This window comes from Anser anser (genome assembly GCF_964211835.1).
Source record: "Anser anser genome assembly, chromosome: 1".
Classification (NCBI taxonomy): domain Eukaryota; kingdom Metazoa; phylum Chordata; class Aves; order Anseriformes; family Anatidae; genus Anser; species Anser anser.
In genome coordinates, this window is record NC_139720.1 from 79,008,892 (window position 1) to 79,029,950 (window position 21,059).

Genomic DNA, 21,059 nt, shown 5'->3' on the forward strand with positions numbered 1-21,059 from the left:
CTGCTTGCCTTGTTGTTATGCTTTTTGAAAACTGCTCTGTGATGATAGCATTAACAAAGAGGACTGCAACCCACATAGAAGAATTTCTGCTGGCAAAGAAACTCAGACAAAATTAGGAAGAGAGTAGGGAAAAGGGGAATAAGAAGTGGACACACAATTGTTAGGATAATATATTAACTTCTGTGTTGCAGGGTGATTTAGAGCCTGTATCAGTCCATTGTCCACAAGATACTCCCTGGTCCCCACACTGTATAATAATTATTCCAAATAGAAGGATCTCTTCTCACACTGCAAGACGAGAACAAAAACATCACACTGATCATCCTTCCTGGTGTTTTACAGGCCAGGGAGGAATAGAGTGGGCTACAAATTACAGGACATATATATTAGCAGGCTGGTGAACATGCAGGGATAAGTGTGCGTGTTTAATGTCTGTCGGCAGTACAGCCTCTGGAAATGCTGAAGTATTTTACCAGTAAACTACTTCAGAGATTATGAAAATGGGCAGGTGTAACTTTCACAGAGTGATTTGGTTTATGATCTTTGTACTGTACCTCTGGACTTACTTCCAGGGGGTTTCTCCTGTCTGGGGAGATGCCCAGCTTGCACCAGGTGCCATTCTCTGCAGTTGCAGTTATCACAACTTACGCACTCAAGTCTGACCCATGGACTCTCAGTGTATGCAGCAAGCACTGGGTCAGACTCGGTTTTACTGACCCTTCCCTTTTCTTCTCTCTGCCCTCTCCCCTCCATTTTTTCCCCACCTTTCTTGTTCAAATTTAACCATTAGGAGAATTAAAAAAAAAAAAAAAACTGTTATTGAAGTAAAATTCTCTACTGCAAGAGAAGTTTAAATCCCATGTGTTAAAACAGCTCCTCCTTACGCCTTTAGTAAAGTGAGCTGTAGTGTTTTATTTCTCAAAGACAGCAGGATCTGCGGTTTGAGATTCTTAATATCCCCCTCCTCCCTGAGGGGAGAGCAGGGACAGAATTCATTTCAGCTCAGTGGATCACAGTAGTTTCTTAAGAGTTAACTCTGCTATCCCCATCCATCAGGCAGCCAGCGAGGCATCAGGAAGGAATGATGGATGTAAAATTATTACAGAGCTGCCACCCGATATACTTACTGCCATTTGTAACTAACGCTGGAACTGACACACTTTTTTCATTATTAAACATCCACATTAAGTCAACATTGGTCACTGTCATTTCATGTTTGGCACTCTCTTAAGGGGAAGAGGGAGAGGTGGCAGTGGGAGTGGGGAGGGTGGTGGGAGGCGGGTGGGTGGAAACGTGAGGGAAGGCATCCTGAACCTGGTGTTCCATAAGCATGGGTAACAAACAGCCTCCTGCTTACAAAGCTGGAATAAATATTGTTACAAATAGCTCTTTAGTTACAGCCCAGCAGACAAGTACATGTCAGAGCCTTTTAGAAGGGCACACTCCTCACAGTAACCAGGAGAATTTGTATCACAGGTTAAGCAACACTTCAGCACAGGATGTCTACGTATTCGGATGCACTCTTCTCAGTGAGCTATGAGCATTTGTGCATGTTGGAAATTCTGTGTGGCTGTGTGTACTTACACAACCCTGTCAGCTGCCTGTGCCTTTAGCAGCAGGCTCCAGCATTCAGAAGCCAATACCTGTGTGTGCATCAGTGCATGCAGACACAAACTCAAATGCCTGCTTGCATCTCCCTTTCCCTTCTATTTTTGTTACCCAAGTGCATACATGAATGTTTGAAACTCTGACTACAGTCAGAAAATTACTGGCGAGCTTTGTGCATGTTTGTGCTGTGTATCTGTGCAAGAGTGGGCTGTAGGTTTGTATGCATGCACTCACATGCTGGTTCTCTGTGTCTGTGTACATTTCATTTGCAGAGGAACATGCAGTTTCGGGGCCAAGCAAATAGAAGAGTCCACTTTCTAATGCTGCCCATTGTAGTGTTTGCACTAGATGACAATCTGTGCTGTCAGCTACATGTATAATAGGTAATATTGTTTATGCATAGTACATATCAAGCTATAATTAACTGTAGATGACAATTACAAATAAAACTATGCTCCTGGGTTTCCAAGAAACCAGAAAAACATACACACACACTTCTCATTTATACACAGAAATGCTTCCAAGAAAAGTAAAGTAAAAATATGTTTTATTGCATTTGCAATTAAAATAGGTTTTAGTAAAATCCATGTTCATCATGATGTTCATGGCTTTTACTGTAATCCTCTGAAAATCAAATCCCTCAAGATGGTCCAAGTTGGATGCCCATAAAGTGACTCAACCAAATCATCCTAGCCATTTTCGAAAATCTTTTCTCATTTATGATTCCTTTTATACAGTGTCTCTCCAGTTCTACAAAATTCCTGTCTGACTACTGCCTTACAGCTGGCTGATCCGGCTGTCCACAAGGATCAACCCATCTGGGAACAGGAGCTAGGTCATGTATACATGTGGAGAAAAGTCTCGAGAGCTTTAACAGGCTCCCAAAGGTGATTTCCAGTCTTGAGCCTGCCCAGCCACCCCCACAGATAAATCACTACTGATAGACTAAGTTACATGTTCAGAGGCATAAAGGACCTACCTTCATTGGTAGGCTGCAATAGCAACAGAAGACTCAAGAGGTCTCAGAGATCCAAGCCTCTCCAGCTACACTAACTACCACAGCAAAGAAGGGAGGAAAACCTGAGATAGCCCCAGTACTTGTTGGACATAAAGACTGAGATAACTCTGAAGGAAGAAGAGTGATCTTTCTTCTACACAAGTATCAATGTAACATACATTTCTAATTAAACTATGTCCATGTCCACACAGCTACTTTAGTTCTTTTAGTCCTGTCCACCACCCCAAAATCTCACTGTCAGCAACCAACCAGTGAGCAAACATAACATCCCAGAAGTTCAGGGACTACCCTGGTGGGCACTACAGTGGTAACGCTGCCACATTTCTATTTGTCACTACACACCTTCCCGACTACCTTGTTTTCTTTTCCTTGAAAACAGGCAAAACCAGTATCAAATTTAATTCAAAACGGCAACACCTGCCTTCCTCTGAAATCCTGATCTTTGCAAGACAGAAAACTTTAAGTCAGGTCCTAGGTCAAACAGCCACAAACCTTAGAGAAGTTGGAGTGTTAGTCTGGACCTGAACTTCACAGCTGGCTAGTTGGTGGATGGCCTTGAGCATACAGCCTATATGGGGAAGGAGAACGTGTGCTTGAACTTCACAGCCTCCTTCTTTTCCTTTGTGGGATCAGATGCAAGAGACAGTTCAGGAGACCCTCCAACAAGTTAAGAAATATAAGAAGTGCCTAAGAAGTGCAACTTCTTAACTAGTGCTTATTGGCTTAAGCGGTCACCCCAGCAACCCAAATGCCATTATAGTCAAGGAGATCTCAGATTTGGTTCTGTCATTCCCTGTCTCCACTTTAAAATAAAATTAAAAAATAAAATAAAATTAGATTAAATTAAATTAAAATATAGGTGCACCCTTGAGAAAGCTTGGGCATTTATTGCATCAGAAAACCCAAACCCTACAGTTGCTTCAGAGAAATTTTCAACTGAGCTGAAATTTTTTCTTCCTGCTACCATGTAAAAGAACTCCTCCGTGCCCTCCACAAGCCCACCAGGAGGCATGAATTAGAGAGGAAAATAAACTTCAACCCGGGTTGCGGGTGAGAAGTGAAAACAGAAGGGGCAAGGAGAATCCCAACAATAGGAAAGTAACAGAATAAAGTGAATGCAGATGGTTCCACTCCTGTTACTTAATCAAAAGGCTGTGCAGAGTCACTAGAGCCAGCCTAAAGTCATGTGTTAGAACAACAGCTGATCTGTATTAAAGAAGATTAACTCGCAATGCTATGGTGGAGGGCCTGGGATTATTTTATGTACTTCCATTGCTGAACAAGCCGTCAGCACAATTACTGCCCTCCGATGTGAATGACTGATCTGTAACCACAGCTAAACAGCATGCTGCTTAGGGGCCTGGGTGCTTCATGAAGATGAATTTCCATACCATCAAAGTGCTTTTAATGGGCTTCCTGATCCAACCACAAGGCCTGCTTTGCAAGTATATAGAACTCAGGATGAAGGCTTCCTGTCCAAAAGGATTTGGTCGGTTGTCACTTGACAATTCCCAGCCAGCACAAGGGAGGAGAGGGGGGAGATAGGCAGAGTTGTCTCTGCTTTGGAGGATTAAGAAAAAAAAAAAGGGGAAAGGAAAAAAAAAGGGTACAGATGCTTTCTGAATGCAACCAACTGCTGTATCCACAGCTGAATTCAATGCGCTTAACAAATAACGGCAATTTAGCTATGCTTGCGAGGAATAGCTTGAGTCACTTTGCATTAGCATCTGGCTGAGTGTTAAAGTCATTTCTACATGGGGAGCAGAGAAAAGAAATTTCTGCTGCGAGCATCCTTTCAAGAATGCTTAAATATTTGAATATAAATTCCTTTGTGCTTGTGATCACTTCTTCTTATATCTGACACTCTGCTTTTCCCTTTTCCCTTCTGGTACTCTTCTATGTGAAATGCCGTAAACATGCTCCATCCCTCTCTTTCTTTCTCTCTCCCCATACCAATGCTCTTACGAGAGAGACTGTATGTGCTGCCGGATACCTATTACACTGGCCTCTTTTTTCCTTCCCCTTCCTCTCCAGAAAGTGCATGAAATTGGAGTCATCTCTACATCATTTATACCCAGGACAGGCTGATGAAATAAGTACAGTAGTGAGAGACTCACATGGACATTTAACATTCATTCCCCAGACTGCTGGCTTCTCATAGCTTATTGATCAAACTCCATCTAAAAACAGGGAAAATGGAAAGCTATCCAAATTAGCAATCTGCTCATTCTGGACAATATTGTTTGACTCACAAGCTTCCTAGGATGACTGACTTTCAAGTTTCTGCTAAATAGCTGATCATTTTTATTCATTCTATTTATCTGCCCAACTCAGTGATTCACACAAGGCCCTACAGTGAAAAGCCCTAGAAGAGGTTTCAGTAAAATTCAGTTTGCACCAAATGCGGCAACAGTCATTTTAGCTGTACAGAACAATAAAAGCTGTGACATCTCAGAAGGCACTGCAGAGGGAAGAGAGGAATTGAGGAGGAAGTCTTGTTATGCACATAATGTTGAGACACACGCAGGAGTTGGGATGTGTATCTTAAACAGCAGGATTATAAGGACAGTTACTATAGATGTGGAAGCAAGGACTAGCTGATGTATTTACTCTCTGCAAGCCAAAACAGTGCATGGAAAGACATCAGCTATTTCCAGAGAAAAGCAGGAGATCACACTCTCTTCAGCAGATGCAATAGATAGAGCACATAGAAATTTTCTAGAGATATTTACTGTCGCTATGTTGTTACAGTACAACTTCACAGGCTAGCTCAAAAGTGGAAGACAGTAAGGCCCATGCATTCTGCTGCTTCCACATTTTTACTGCAAGTATTTGGTGCATTTTGTGTTGTCAATTTTCCATTTTTTCAATTCTGTTAAGTCATCTAACGTGACATGACAGTGCTACATTGCAATGGTCAGAAAATATAATATATGACAACCTCACAAGGCTAAATACCCAGAAGCTGAGCCTGACTATCAGCAAAGCTTATGCTCCTAAAGAAGCTTGAATATTTTCAAATCCAGCTCATCTCACAAACACATGTAAGCATTTCCATAAAGCAAGATTTCCACTTAGACCCAGAGATTTCCAATATCACCTTGCCATAATACATGTTGACAGGCTGGAACAGAGAATTAGTGGCCTCCAAAGTTCTTATGAGGGCTTTAACCATTTCTGCTGCCTCCCCCCTCTCCCCAGAGTTTCTCCACATCTTTCTCTCATGTCAACTTTTGGTTGTGGTTTTCATTTTTCCTTTTGCTTTTTTGAAAGAAGCAACTGTTTTCTTTAAAATTGTGAAGAAGAAAATAGAGCAAATAAAGGGAGGAAAAAAGGGAGGAAGAAACTATGCCAGTAAAGGCAAATGCAATCTCTACAGGTTTGCAAAGGAAGACTCAGACACTGACCTTTTCTGTCCTGCAGTTATTGAGACCCAGGCTATTCACAACAGCCACCTTCCCATCCAGCACCTGTTGTTCTCTCCGAAGTTGCTCCTTCATCTGCCGGGCCTCCTGGATTGCCTTGGTAACAGCATCGTGGTCATTTAAATAACCTGACGACGTGATAGAAGAAAGGATGTCTTAAAAAAAGAAAGTTACAAGAAAACACTTTAGCTTTCATAGATGAAAATTCATCAATATTTCATCATTATTCATGAGAAAGAATTAAAACGCAATGTCCACAAACCTGCCTAAGCTTTGTAATTCTGTTACTGTTATGGTAGAGCCACCTGGATATAAAGCATGAGAAACATCAGTGCCAGAATCATCGTCGTGACATCTGATCCCATTAGTTTCAGTATTTCCTTGACACTGCAGAGGTTAGCTCTGTGGTTTGCATGCAGCAGGATGTAACTGGATAAGAGTTAGGGGAGGCTTTGATCATGCCAGCAATCCCAAACTCTTAAAAATAGATGGTTTTATTCTTCCCCATCTTAAAACTTGTGAATACATTACAATAAACCACAGGTGGCGGTGGTTTGCTATAGATATGAAACATAATGGCTGGGAAGAGAATCTTCATCCCCTGCCTGCTCCCCACCACCACCTGTCATTCAGAACTGCACAAGAAACCACAGCTACAAAGACCTACATTCCCACTCCTATTCACGCCACTAATAGTAGGTCAAACGTCCACTGTTTTGCTGCAAATTCACAGCCTAGGGCTTAGCCTTAGTAGTCGCTGAATTATTTAATTTTAAAATGTTACAAGCATCACCAGCAGAGCTAATACTATTTAATTTTAAATGTGACACTTTGTCATTTTTTTTCTTCAGTGTACTGTAGATTATACTTATTATGATCTGCATGTGATTTGCAGGATAGAATACTGATGGGAGACTCCAAGCCCCAGTCTATTTTTCAAACATTAAAAGAGAGGCTAATATCTACCCATCTCCCTCCCCCTCTCCACATACACGCACATGCACACACACTTCTTTCTGTCTTTTAACTAGGGCATAAAAATGGCATAAAATGAATCTGTAATATGAAATTGCCCAGAAAAGGGACTTCTGTTTGTGACATGAGGCTAAATCTAACCAGATCCATTGGTGAATTGTGACAGATGGAGGGACTGTGAGACAGAAGGCAGGCACTAATCACACACAAAATGACCGGCTTGCCTCAACATGTTCCATGGATTCCAGCAAACTTTACACCCTAATCCATTTTTAGAACAAAAAACATCTGGGCCATAAATCCTCTAATCTGCCAAAACACGCTATTAAATCCCATGATTTGTTGAAAAACACTAAGATTAAAGAAAGGAAATATAAAATGGCTAACTGCCGTGTTAGGAAAGTGTTATTAATACTCTTTCTTTGTCTCAATTATGAATGTTCTGTTCCTAAAGAGCCTTGTCTAATCATGTCAGATTACACATCCTTGTTGTATTGCTAGACTCTTCTATCTGATCCACTGATTGCCAAAAAACGTAGGACATTGTCTTGCTGCTTAAAACATTTCAGGGGAAGAAGCTGATGTCAGATTAGTTCAGTGCTGCACTGCTACGAGGATTTCATTTTGGGTTTGGGCTTGATTGTTTTTTTTTTTTTGTTTGTTTGTTTGTCTTTTCTAGATTACAGACACCGTGGGCAAAAACTAAAAAGAAAAGTTTCTGTGCAGTTTGACTGTTGCTAATTTTACTAACGGGTAGCTTTTGGCTAACTACCCTGAGACTTTTAAATGAACCAACTTGATCCACATTGCTTTTATCAACTGTCCCTGTTCAGCAACTCCCAGCCAACAGAATTCCATTAATTAAAGCTTTCCCAGTGTAAGAAAGGATATAACCTGCACCAACACATATCTACCAATTGACTTTTTTTTTTTAAACATCCATTTTAACAACTTGCTTGGTTTCTTCCCCACTTTGCGTCTGTTACTGATGAAGCTTGTATGTAGTTGGAATAAATTAAAAAGGAAGCAAACAAACAAACTAGTATTACTGCTGCTTGTGCTCTTGATTAGGCTAGGTATAATACTTTCAATCTGTAATACAGCTGAATTTGCCTAGGAACTGGAATTCATGCCCTTCTCCAGACTATTTGGCTTTTCCTGAATGCTGCTATCTTTGAGACAGTTTGGCACATGACAGTGAATAAAAGCAAGCACTCCTTATGCTTTTCAGTAGCTGCCAAGATGCTGGTGTGCAGGGAAATGATTAATATAGAAGCGAGTTGAATGTAAATTATTGTTGTTTAGGGTAGGTGGTGAATTATTGACAGAGAGGGGAACCGCATTACATAAAATGCACTTAGTTACAAGGATTGCCAAACTAGCATAGAGATGTTGAAGATAATGGCAAAGGGCAGAGAGAAGTAATTTCTGCTTTTAGTACACGGACATATGCGTGTTCCCACAAAGAAATGCTTGGATTTAAAGTCATACATGAAGTCATGACATTTGTGACTGTTCAGTCTGTAGCATAATTTATACACTATAAGGAAAAGTATTATGTATGTGTATGCCCAACTGCAGCTACACTTTTAATCACAGGAAGGTATAAGTTTATATTCCCCAGACAAAGCAGAACATACATGAGCATTTCTCCATGCCACTGGAACCAAGCAGCCTGAAGAACTGCTCTCAGAGAATGGTTTTAATTTGAAGTTAGTGGCAGTGAAAGGTGACAGCTCAGCTACACCCCAGCAAGGTGGGCCAGGCACATCTAGGGCAGACAACCCTTTTCTTGCATTGACAGTCCCGATCATTCAAATGGTGGAAATAACTCTCTGGCAAGTGACTGCATATTTCTCAGTGACCTTTCCTGGAGAGATCCATCTCTCAAGATAAAAAGTATACCAGTCTCTCTACCAGTCTCTCATAGTACCTTTATTAAAATGCTATCAAGCTGTTTTTGTGGTGTAGCTCCTACTGGAGGGTGACTTAAAATTTTATGTTCATTTTTTCTAAGACCACCAGACGGTTTCAACATGGTAACGAGCTATAATTTTGGTTGGACCTGACCCAGCAGTTAGCAGGAACGGACTCTGTGAAGTGTTCATAAGCCTTTTCTTCTTGCAGTCCTCCACAAAGAATAGAGTTTTGTTAGAAGTAGGCTATGTCTGTCCAGTTCCTGCTCCACAGTTAGAGATTCCTTATCTTATATATACTGTATGCACAGTTATACTGTTCAGCAACCTCAAAAAGTCACTTTCTATATTTGTAGCTAGGAGATAAACAGCAGTGAACTCTACGTCATTAACAATAACTTAAGTATGTTATCTTTTTCTCCACAGTTTTCCGTGGTTTATTAATGGTATAACACATTAATTCTTCTTGCAAGAGTGACCTTTAAAGCTTCTTTCATCCCCACAGCTTTTATCCAATTACATTATCACTCATTACAGGTACAGCATTTCAAAATCTGCGTTTTGTTAAAAGAAGTAAATTGCAGAGGTCTCAAACCTATGAAAAACATCAGGTGTGTAGCAAAAAATGATTGAAGAGGAGAGAACAAGAGATGTCCTGCCACTGAGATGCAGGTCAGGTGCTTAATACCACATCTTAATGTGGTGCTCAGTCTTTTGAAGACAAAAAATTTAATGTGAAAATACTGAAATTTGGTGCACTGTACATGGAGAGCGGTAGAGCCAACCAAATGAAAAATGAAATATGTTATTATCTACCAATGTTAAACAGTGTAGTGCTATTAAGAACAATACATGCATTAACAATTAATGACGGGATATTTATGAAATATTTAGACAGTTGTAACTTGTCATAACAAATAAAGTTATTTTCTTTTCTATAGGGCATAGGAGCATATTTACTGTCTGATATACGTAACTCTCATCAACATTAGCAATAATCTTGTATGCACAGTGTTTTGAACTCTGAACATAACTGTTCAGGTAGAACATGGACTACAGAGAGCTTGGAAGAGACCCACAGAGAAACAAAATAGTTTCACTACACAGCACTGAGATATCACAGAAGTTGCTTCTGGTAGGTCTGACTCACAGTTTCATTCATTCTCTGTGCCATCTCTGAAAGCGGCCAACTGGAGATGTTACACAGCAGCAAAGGTACAGCAGTCTACATCAATTCCCTTAGCACAACTTGATTTATACACTGAGATCTTAGTTCATATTACATTCAGTTACTTCTTGGAATAAAATGTTTCAGTTAGAAGGATGAAGAATGGGATGTGTACATTTTTTACTTATACACATGCAAAGAGCAGTCCCTTTAACACACAGGACTTGCAAAATCGCTGCTGGGACCATTCTTATTTAAATGGTCTATAGGCAAAGAGGTAATATTGACAGGAGGAATAATTAATGCTATTTTCTGCCACAATGTTAAAAGCAGCCAGTCAAGACTATTCACAAGATACATCACAAATCTTTTTTTTTTTTGAATGAAGCTGGTAATTGTTTTGCTAGTTAGACTGAGATAAAATAATGGACCATGCAGTTTTTTAGTGGACTAAACATTAAACCTGTATTTTGGCAAAGATGTATTTGCATATGTAGACATTTAATGTTTTTTTTTTTTAAATTTGATTAATCACCTGCTTTTTTTTAAGATGATGTGGAATAATATCACTTATCTTTAGTGCCTGCCATTAGACAGGTGTCTGTCTTTAACATATGCTGTTAAACAAACAGCATTTATTGACCATTATTAAGGCATTATGTGATAAGGCATTATGTGAAATAACACGATTTTGTTTTCCGAGTCTGTAAAAGTTAAGATACTCCTCTTGAAATGGTACGTCTGTTGCAGATTCTTTATTGGCATCAATAAATGCAGTGTTATGGTCAGCCTCTGACAGTTCATACACTGCTGTCTGATAAATGCCCATTTTCCAAAAACACCTATTAACCATTATGAGGAAGGTCAAATGAAAGTGAGCTTACCTATTGTGTTAGCTCTGGCCGAAGGACTAGCTAATGTTGCTGGCACAGAGGATTTTAGTGAACTGGCCCCACTATTTATTCTCAGAGTTGGCATATGTGGAGAGGTGGGTGACGTGGGAGACTTGCCATCAGATGTCTTGGGTTTGGCTGAAAGGTTCAGAGGCTGGGCCACTTCATCCTATGATGAGCAGAAGATAAAAGAGTGTTATCAAAAAACTGCTGTTGGCACACCACCATCCAAGCAATTCAGCTGTTTTCAGCTCAAATGAACCTCTAAACCTGTAAGGTTGTATGATACTTATTAAGATCAAGTGTGATACTATCTTGCCATTCCAGATCAGAACTGAGGTGACTGATGGATTGGTAAATGAGCATGATACAATCAGAGAACATTCTTCATTTGCACTTTGTTTTTAAGAACTGTCCCTGAAGAAACTCTTCATATTAGTGCTTCTATGATGAAAATTAAGAGTATTTTTACAGTTATACTTTATTATTATTTTATTTTATTATTATTTTATTTTAAACTTAATATGGATGGAGAGAATTTTTACTTAAAATTCAACCACTACCATCCAAATTGGGCAAAAATGATTGAGCAGGCTTTATTGTTGTTGTTGTTTTGTTGCCTTTGGTGCTGTTGGTGCTGGTTGTTGTGTTTTTTTTCTTTTTTTAAACTTGTCCTTCCAGGCTTAGAATTGCAAGTACAAAAATATCATAAGAAACATAGCACTTCTTTCCCACCACAACAAGAGTGCAGGGAGAACCTGCAATTTCTTTCCACAAAATTTGAAACAATAACCTGGATAATTCCGCATAAGCCCCTGTATTTTCTCATCTTTTCCCGAGCTGGATTTCAAGATTTCAGTAATCATTACAATGCAAAACCAGAATATCTGGGTGACATTTTTTGCAGGGTAATTGGAATTATTCCTAAACCTAGCTTGATTATATATAGTAACAGACAGTGCTATAGAACACATTAAAATTCAAAGTTATGTGCTTTTCTTTGACCATAATAGCAAGGAAAAAAAAAAGGCACAACAAAAAACAAACAGGCAAGGGAGAAAAACCTTTTCAGCAAAGGGGATGCTTTAGAAATCACTTTAACCGACTTTTAAGTAACCAGAAATAATGTATATGGTATTAGAACCATGTAGATATCAGCTTTGCTCTCCTCTCAAACTGACTCTGGAAAACCATCCCTTAAGCAAAAGGAAGTGCTACAACACACGATGCTATTTCAGCTCCAGGCACTGAAGAAGTTGATTCTGATCTCTGTAAGTTGTAAGTACATTCACTCTTAAAGAATTATTCCTGACTCACAGCAATGCAATGCTGACTGGAATTAGACGTACAATGTTTGCGTGCTTTACTGTTACTGCTAAGGTATTTGCAACTACTATCGTACAATACTGACTCTTTTCCACAGAGAGTGGTGTGCTGCAGTAAAGGAATTTTATAGTTAACTGTCACATGTGGAAGTATGATTAGATGTATGTCTCCAAACACAAGACAATTTTGCAAAGTACTGTCATATAACTTTTCAATTACCTTAAAGAAGCAAGCTCTGAGCTAAAAGCACTTTTGTTATGTTTGATCATTTTTAGTAGCAGACTACAGTAGTAGTAGACAAAAGTAGTAAAATAGTAGACAAAAGTAATTGTAAAAAAAAAATTGTAAAAAAAAATAAAGACTTTTGTAGTAGTCATAGTTAAAAATAAATTTAAGCTTGGCAAACAATTGTGTCAAGAACATAGTGGACAAAGGTGTCATCCTTAAAGTGGTGTTTAAGCCATCCTAGTTGCAACTTGTGCATAACAGTAAAAGGGGAAAAAACAATGGATTAAATTGGTCGTACTCTCAGACTCATCTATTGTATTCTCAGAAGGCAGAGTTCTGTTGCTCTTCTAGGAGACTTAAGCTACTGGGTTTAAAATGTTGCCCAGTTCAATCAACATTTGACATTATAAGAAGGCACTCATTTCTTTACAGAAATACAAATCCAACTGTATTAGAATAAAATAGATTAAAATGCATTAAATGGAAGGGGACTTGCTCTGCTGTTCCATTGATTTCAACTAAAAAAAATCCCACAACAGTGCAACTATAATATTGTTGTATCAGTACTGAGACAGTTGCATAAAAGTCTAAGTTCAAACTAACCAGTGAACCAACCAAACACAGTGACTGACCTGTGCCAGACAAGGATCCCTGAAGAGCAAAGTCATCTATTTGAAAGACAGTATCAGAAGAAATGCAAACCTGCCTACAGATTTGTTTCAGTTCAATTCAAGAAGGGTTAGTTTCTATGTATATTCAATTCTTGACCTCTATTCTAAGTGTCAACAAAAGGGGCTAATTAGTTTCAGATATGGTAGTAAAAGCTGCTGCATACCCTCTGGCCAATGGAAATCAGTCTGAGAGCAGCACTTCAGTTCATGTGGACCAACAAAATCATTGATGGCAAGGGCTCTCACTCGCACTTTAATCCCTGGGTTATCCTGTCCTTACAAAGTTTCCTTCTCTTCCCTCGCTCCCTCTCCCTTTCCTCAGTTCTTCTGTCCCGCTTTTTTAGCCTGGTATGAAGGCGAAGTCTTGCGCATATCCACTACAGAACAGTGGTTCTGGTTTCATTTAATGCAAGTTAGAAATAGGGGAGGCGTTTTCTCAATTGCAGGCATCCTACGATGAAGCTGTCTATGTTGTAACTATTATTGGTATTAAGAATGCTCTTCTTCATTCAAGTCAGCACAGCTTCTCTGGAGCCAAGAAGTATAAGGTCTTGTAGAAGTAATAGAAGTTGACAGCTCCAGAGCTGATAAACGTCATTCCAAGTTGCCCCTTCATTCACTTACATTGTGTGTTCAGGCTAATGGAAAAGTAATTGGAGGTCACAGAAGCTTGGTTCTCATATAACGGAATAAGTAAACAGGTTTCCGATATTATATGTATTTACAAAATGATATTACTTCACTGTTTGGTCTTCATAACATTTTTACTTCTTTTATTTCAAAGAACATTCTGAAATTCTCACTGGAACTCAAATACGTAAAAAATTCAGGCAGAGAGTTTAGAAATCCTACGCTGAATCAAGAGCTGATAATAATTTAAGTTATCCCCTTAACTCAGTGGAACCATTTATTCCATGTGAGTCTAAAAAATATCTGGAAGGCAGGTAATAATATACAATTGTGTTAATTGTGAAGATGACTGTTAGGACCTTCAGTTCTATACTCAGTAAACCATTTTACTCTTTATCCTATCTGCAGACATAAATTCAAAATTCTCTGGATGCGTTCCTATTCTCTGCTCTTCCAGTTTAAATCAAGAACTGCACCGTCTTCATTCTTGAATTGCACCTGTGTAACTTAGAGGAGAATTGGGTGTTGGCCTAATTTTGTTTTTGACTGTAAAATCTTTCAGTTAACATTCTGCCACATTATAGATTAGCAGGCTTCACTTTCAGGTATGTCAAGACTCCATATAGTTGCAGCACTAAGACAGCTAGGGCAAATAAGAGTAACAATAATAATAAAAAATAGATGTAGCATATTCACTCCAGGTAGACTGTATCTTTATAGTCAGGAGATTTGATTTTATGCAGTGGGATAATGGGCACAGAACCTAGAACTACTTGTTGCACTTAGTTTTTATTAGAAAAACCTCAGTATTAATTGGTCCCTGCCTTTTTCTGACATGCCGTTATTCTCAGATGCCACTGGTAAGGAATTGTCTTCAAGCCAATATTGTTTAAAGAGTTAAACAAAGTCAAACATTTATTTATATATCAGCCAAAACGATTAATACTTAGAGCAGAGGACATTAAGACCCAGAAGACTTATAATATAAACACAGATGTGATGAAAGTAAAATATGATCTTGATTAAAGGTTATGAAATGTTTCCTTTAAAGTAGCATATTTGTCTAGCAAAACAAAACACACACACATGCACAAATAAATGTAGAGAATAAAGCATAAGCAAAAACACACAATGAGGGGCAATGGGGGGCTAACAAAATGAAGCACCCACAGCAAGAACGAACTACTGGTAAGAGATTCCCATCCCCTGTATCACAGCAGTGTCAGAATGGTTGTAGTTGCTATTTTAGGGCAAGCTGGTGCTTTGCTTCCCAGGATTGGAAGAATGTCATTAACCAAAACTTTGGAGCTTATGGAACACTAGATCCTTGATTTGATGTAGATTTCTTTTTTTCACCTGATCTCCAGACATAAGATGGAAGAAAGAAGAACCCTTCATCTACATCAAAATTTGGGTGATATACAGAATATTCAAGAGCTGAGTTCTGTAGCTTCATTCTACCTGGTTTTGTACAACTTTGAGCTTTCATATTTAAGCATCAGACATTGGAAATCCCCAAACATAAGTGTCTGACAAGCACCATTTAAGTAGAAATACTGCTGATAAGTTGAGTATGCATAACACTGCTGTTAAAAGATTTGTATGGTCCTTTGAAAACATACAATCCTAGGTGAACACAAAGCGCTTATTAATACAGGAGGAAAAATGAGAGAGAAAAGGAAAGGATTTGGTGATGGCCATACAGTAATGTAGCGAGTTTTCAGATTGCCCTAGGATTTCTGACTCACACAGCCAAACAGTGTCACAAATAGGTGGCTGAAATGATGTCTTTTTAATGTTTCAGTCACGCTGTCTCTATTTACTGCCTCCTAAGATAAAAGGTTATCTAATATCTGAATATGTAGAAAGAAGGGACTGAAATCTGATTTTGAGAATGTCTCTGAATCACTTCTTAAAAATTGCGCTATTTCAACACTAAGAAATGAATAGAAGACCGATAGCCCAGATGAATGAACTAGTCTCAGAGACTAAAAAGGTGTGTGGGGAGGAAGAACTTAGACAATCTGGATTTTATAATCTAACTTCTTTTCACATATTTTAAAGATTGGAATACTATTAAAATAAAGTTACTGAATTATTGTACTGTAATTTAAATCCAAGTGGTGCATCCCACTGTGGCACACACTGAAGGTCCAGGTTGTATGGTTTATTACAAAATTATGAACTACTCTGTGTATCATCTGACTGGCTATACAAATGTGCTTAAATGGCCTGGCATAAGCACAGCCTAGCATGCTCTACTAAAGAGGCTTTTCACAACCTCTGGGAACACATTTGCCACATCTTGCTGCCTATTTAAATGACCTTGACAGTACAAATTACAGCCAAATGAGTAGAAATAAGGAGCTGGAGAGGGGGTTTCTAAAAGAATGCACCTACCACCTCACCAGAAACAAAGCCTCATTCCTCCACCCTGTTTCTGTTTCTTGGTGATCTTCATTTCAACAGAAATGCAAAATACAGAGCACTCACTGCTGTGCCTGGGGCAGAAGACAAAGATGCTATTGTTGCACACTGAACAATGCAGCCCATCAGTGGCTTGCTTATACATTAAGTCTCTTGCTCATCCAGAAACCTCTAACCAACATGTAACAGAAACAGAGGTACTACAGCATATATGCAAATAAAATCCTTCAGCATCATTGTCCCCTCCAGACTACAGTTGTCCATACACTCACACAAATATACTGGCAGCTTTCTTCACATTCCCTCCCCTTCCTCTGAAGCCACTCATGGTGAAATTATCAATAGTGATAATAAGAAGCCGAGAGGTAATGGCAGTTGTGAAACATGTATAAATGAATCATGCTGCTGATATTATCCTCACTGATGAAATAATTGTATTAAATTAAGCAGGGATGTTCACATGACAGGATGGGTGAATTAGATAATGCTCATCTGCAGCTGCACCTCCTCCTGCCACATTCTCAAGTTTTGATTAAGAATAATGTGTCCCTTCCTGCAAAGGTGGAAATTTTTCTAACTACATAGAAAGAAAGAGATGCAGACTTATAAACAGGCATCTCAGTCAAGACATGATAATAAACACAAGAGAATTATTCTTCAGGTGCAGAGAATTCACTTTATTCTCCTGTATCTCTTGCCTATGAGTTTGAGCACCAAATGTAGAAGGTACAACCAGACTCTTGTCAGGAAGGACAAGAAAGGCACCAAAGATAAGACAGAAGGCAAATATTAGAAAGAACTGTCTCCTTCCTTCATGGTCCTGCAAAGTGCATAGACTTTTTGTTCTGTGATAGATGCAGAAACATCTCAGCCTGAATTTATTCAAAGCAGATTTTTTTTTATGGTGTTGCTTTGCTGAGTGTCATTCTTCAAACATGTTGCTCTCAGAAGCTGGACACTTCCTAGACTTAGCACGTGTTACCCAACCACAGTTAATGCTTCCAGTCTTTACTGATATTGCCCAAATATTACTACTCATGGGACTCAAAACAAAGGATTTATGAGAAGCATTGGTTTTGTTATATCGGTTGCTTCTTTTAGGGGACTACTCAAGGAAAAAATTACTCCCAAATGCTGATTCATACACAGGACAATTCTTGCACAGCCTCCACTCCTGTTCAGGGGCCAAAGTGGTGTGAGAACACAAACTTCATCTGTTCTGTTCTGTAATACAGGTGACACAAGTATTTTTTTTTTTTTTTTCCCATTCCTTTTCTACAACACTATGGGCTCTCACTGAGGATATTCTCCAGGGACTTTGTCCTCTCAGAAAGATCCCTATCTTCTTCCCCTTTCATTTTTCTTTACAGGAAGACAAACTGAAAGGAAAGAAGTCTGCAGTTACAAAGACTAATTTGCTGCCCTGGAAACCCCAAGTTTTGATTTTGCCTAGTCCACATGTTGTCAAAGAAAAGAGCTGTTGGGTGGTTTTCCTTTTGTATGGGGTACTGTTGTTTCCAGAATTTGTACACAGGATTCACAGACACAAGAAAAACAAAAGAGGAGCATGCAAAATGACCTGTCTCTAAACATGGAAGGCCCTAGGAGCTATATGTTTCCCTCCGTTCCCCACAACCTTTTGTTCTGGATGTACAGTGATTACTTTGTAATATCACCCTACTCTCTGATCCACAGAATACAGATGCAGAAATAACAGAGGACCAAATGCCAAATAAGCTTAGGATCACTTTATTCCTTCAGTTAACTCAGATGTGGAAGAGTGTGGGGGCAGTTTCAGCTGCAGAGCAGCCTAAACCCCAGATCTGTGTAGGGAGCTATGTAACTCCTCCTTGACGTCTACACCCAACCGTGATCTGGACATTGCATACCATCTGGACAGGACTGTGCACACAGAACACTAAAAGCAACTCCAAAACTTCTCAGGAAAGACAAGTGCTACACTGGGACCTAGTCTTTTGTGGTCTTCTGGAGCTCAAGGAGGGCTGTTTGGCCAACAGAATACATCAGGGAACAAAACTTAGCAAAATGAAAAGACTTGTGTTTACTCAAAAATCATTCATTTAGTTTCTAAAATCCTCAGAGAAGCATCCTCCAAACCATATTTGCAGCTTCTGGCTTGCTTTGGACTGCCAAAACACCCACCATCCTTGTGAAGTCTCCTGGTAATCTCCACAGACAAACAGCACAATGTGTTTGAGGAAAGTAGTTGGTATGAAATTTCTGGGCTATTTTTGCTTGATCGTGAGTTTTCAGTTACACCTCTAGAGAAACCTGATGACTTATGGATGCTTATCCCAAATCAGATCCAAACTTCAAACATTCATTTTCATCCATACAAAAATAACTGGCTTACTCCTACTGACATTATTCTGCTGTTTGGGCACTTGCTCTTCCTCTAGGCCAAAACAAGCTGAAGTGAGAGCTGCTCAGGACTCAGTGCATGGATTTTCAGTACAGCATGAACCAAAATTGCAGGAACAAAGGGCTTTCAGCATTTGCTTGCACCTCACAGTGAAAAGCTCCTTCTTTTTCTGCATCTCTGAGTGAGTGAAAATTTAACTCAGTAGCTTCATATACAAAACAACAACAACACAACAACAAAAACTTCAGCAAAGCTTGTGAGAAGGGTCCATATTGACTAAAGATATAAGAGCCAATGCAGAGAAAGGCTGGCCATTTGAGATTCTGCTATTCCAGACTTCAGGCCAAATTTGGGTTCTTTAGTTAGCTTTTTGCTTCTAATAATTATTTTCCAGCTGTACTTCTCACATCACTGCTGTACCTCTCTATTTGGTAAAATGCTAATAATGAAGTGCTTCTCTAAAATGGCTCAAGCCAGCCACTAAGCAGGATGAGTGACTTAGGCATGGGTCAGCAAGGACCAACACAGACACTGCAAATCTTCAGGGGAAGCCAACAACTAATTTTTCATGCTTTTAACCATGTAAATTACTTCATCAGAAGTAAAAACCATTAAAGAGAATCATGGAGTTGCAGGGGACAAGAGGAGAAAGGTTCTTCCTAAACAGAATGTTTCTTCCAAAGTGCCCCCCCTGAAATACATGGCAAGAGGGAAAAAAAAATCACTTCTTCAGTGCTTGAAGTGAATATTAATTAATTAAAGCTCATAATTACTCTGACAGCTTCTGCCTTATTTTACAAATGAGAAGAAAAAGGCACAAAGTGGCTAAGCGATTTGTCTAATCTCACACAGTGAGTAAACAGCTGAGTCACAAGGAAGAATGGAGCAATTGCCACTCTAATTCAGGCCAATGTTTGGTGGTGGGCTGTTTTTTGTTTATTGCTTGCTTTGTTTTTGGATACTTTCTTGAACTTCCCCCAAACATCCAGGTGCTTCAAAAGAAGTTGCAAGAAAAAGTAGATAGCTATCAGATAGTTTGATATGTGGTATGTATTCCTGAACTCGTGCTGGGTAGAAACTGAAGTAGCCCATGCACTGAAGCATGCATGATGCCTTGTAGCTTGGGTCTTGGTTGGATTTTTAAGTCCTTGCTACAGAATTCTGTCCTTATAAAGCCCAGAAGCCTCAACATGTGGTATCCTGTCCTTAATAATGTCCCACCCATAAAAAGGCTGTTTAAAAAACAAAGATAGACATTAGACTGGATTTTGTTTGCTGCCTAAATTGAACTTGGAGTCGTCACCTTCCAGCAAATAATCCCCAGTAAATGTTAAGCAGAATGAACAGCAATGAAAACAACAAAACCTGAAAGGATGGGGAAGGACTTGGAAGGAAATAAAACAAGGACCTGCAAAGCCAAACAGCATTACAAACTGGTACATTTTAAATGAACAACAAGAAAACAGAAGCCACACTGATCAAAGCCTCCCACCTCCTCTCTGTGGTGGATGACACCTTCGCTGGGAGCACACCACCACCTCTAACCCCACACCTGCAAAAGGAATTAATTTCAAAAAGAATACAGACCAAAGCATACCGTATCAAAACAAATTAGCAACAGCCCCCTCCTCCTGCTGTGGTCAGGCAGGAGAAGCAAAAATGCTGCATGGATTGTAAGATTCAGGGGGAAAAAAAAGACAAAACAGAACAAAACAAACAAACAAAAAAACCAGCTGTTGAAAACTTTAGAAGAAACAAGTCAAAAAAGCTTGAAATAAAGGAGATTTCAAACAGCTTGGACAACTGACAGTGGGCTAAGAATTTCTTTTTCAAAAACCACCTGTGCCTTCTCTAACTTTGGTTATCTCTATGTAGTCTAGGTGGATTTTTCACCAAGAGGCAGCAACATATGCAGCACTACAAATAAGCGGTGCAAAGATAAAATGCACTGTTTTTATTTATAGATACATACAGCTGTATGAAAATGTCAAAATATGTTTTGTAACTGTAGATATGACCTGCCTGACAACTTGTTTTTCAAAATAATATCTTTTCAAAGGGAAACTATCAACACAAAATTCATCCGTCTTTAATACTTGCATGCTATTAACAACATCCCAGATCACTAAAATCAAAATGATTTTACAACTCTGCCTTGCTGGGTATTTTTTCCATTTCACCTCCTTTTAACAGTAAGATGAAATCTAACCAGCAGTTCCAGAAACTGCAGGGAGTTTGATGTACTGTAAGGAATGTTCAAAGCAAACACATGCTCCATCATGGAGTACTGCACTCACACAAAAACAAGATTTGTTTAATATTTATATCACACTCACAATCACATATGTGGGGCTTAACTACTTGAGAGTTCACTTCTGGGAAGGGTCATTC

The 21,059-nt window shown here is 39.2% G+C and overlaps 1 protein-coding gene across 19 annotated transcripts in view; it reads right to left on the reverse strand.

Moving 5' to 3' along the window:
* The window catches only part of SOX5 (SRY-box transcription factor 5), a 569,059-nt gene that overhangs the window by 26,494 nt on the left and 521,506 nt on the right, over positions 1 to 21,059 (reverse strand). For 14 of the 19 annotated variants that reach the window (XM_083818461.1, XM_083818460.1, XM_083818476.1 and 11 more), the window contains 2 exons: positions 10,995 to 11,172; positions 6,034 to 6,206 (listed from right to left, as the gene is read on the reverse strand). In XM_083818461.1, coding sequence (XP_083674587.1) covers positions 6,034 to 6,206; positions 10,995 to 11,172 — 351 coding nt within the window. The remainder of the gene's footprint in view (positions 1 to 6,033; positions 6,207 to 10,994; positions 11,173 to 21,059) is intronic. The other 5 variants (XM_083818470.1, XM_083818471.1, XM_083818466.1 and 2 more) reach the window with 1 other exon arrangement.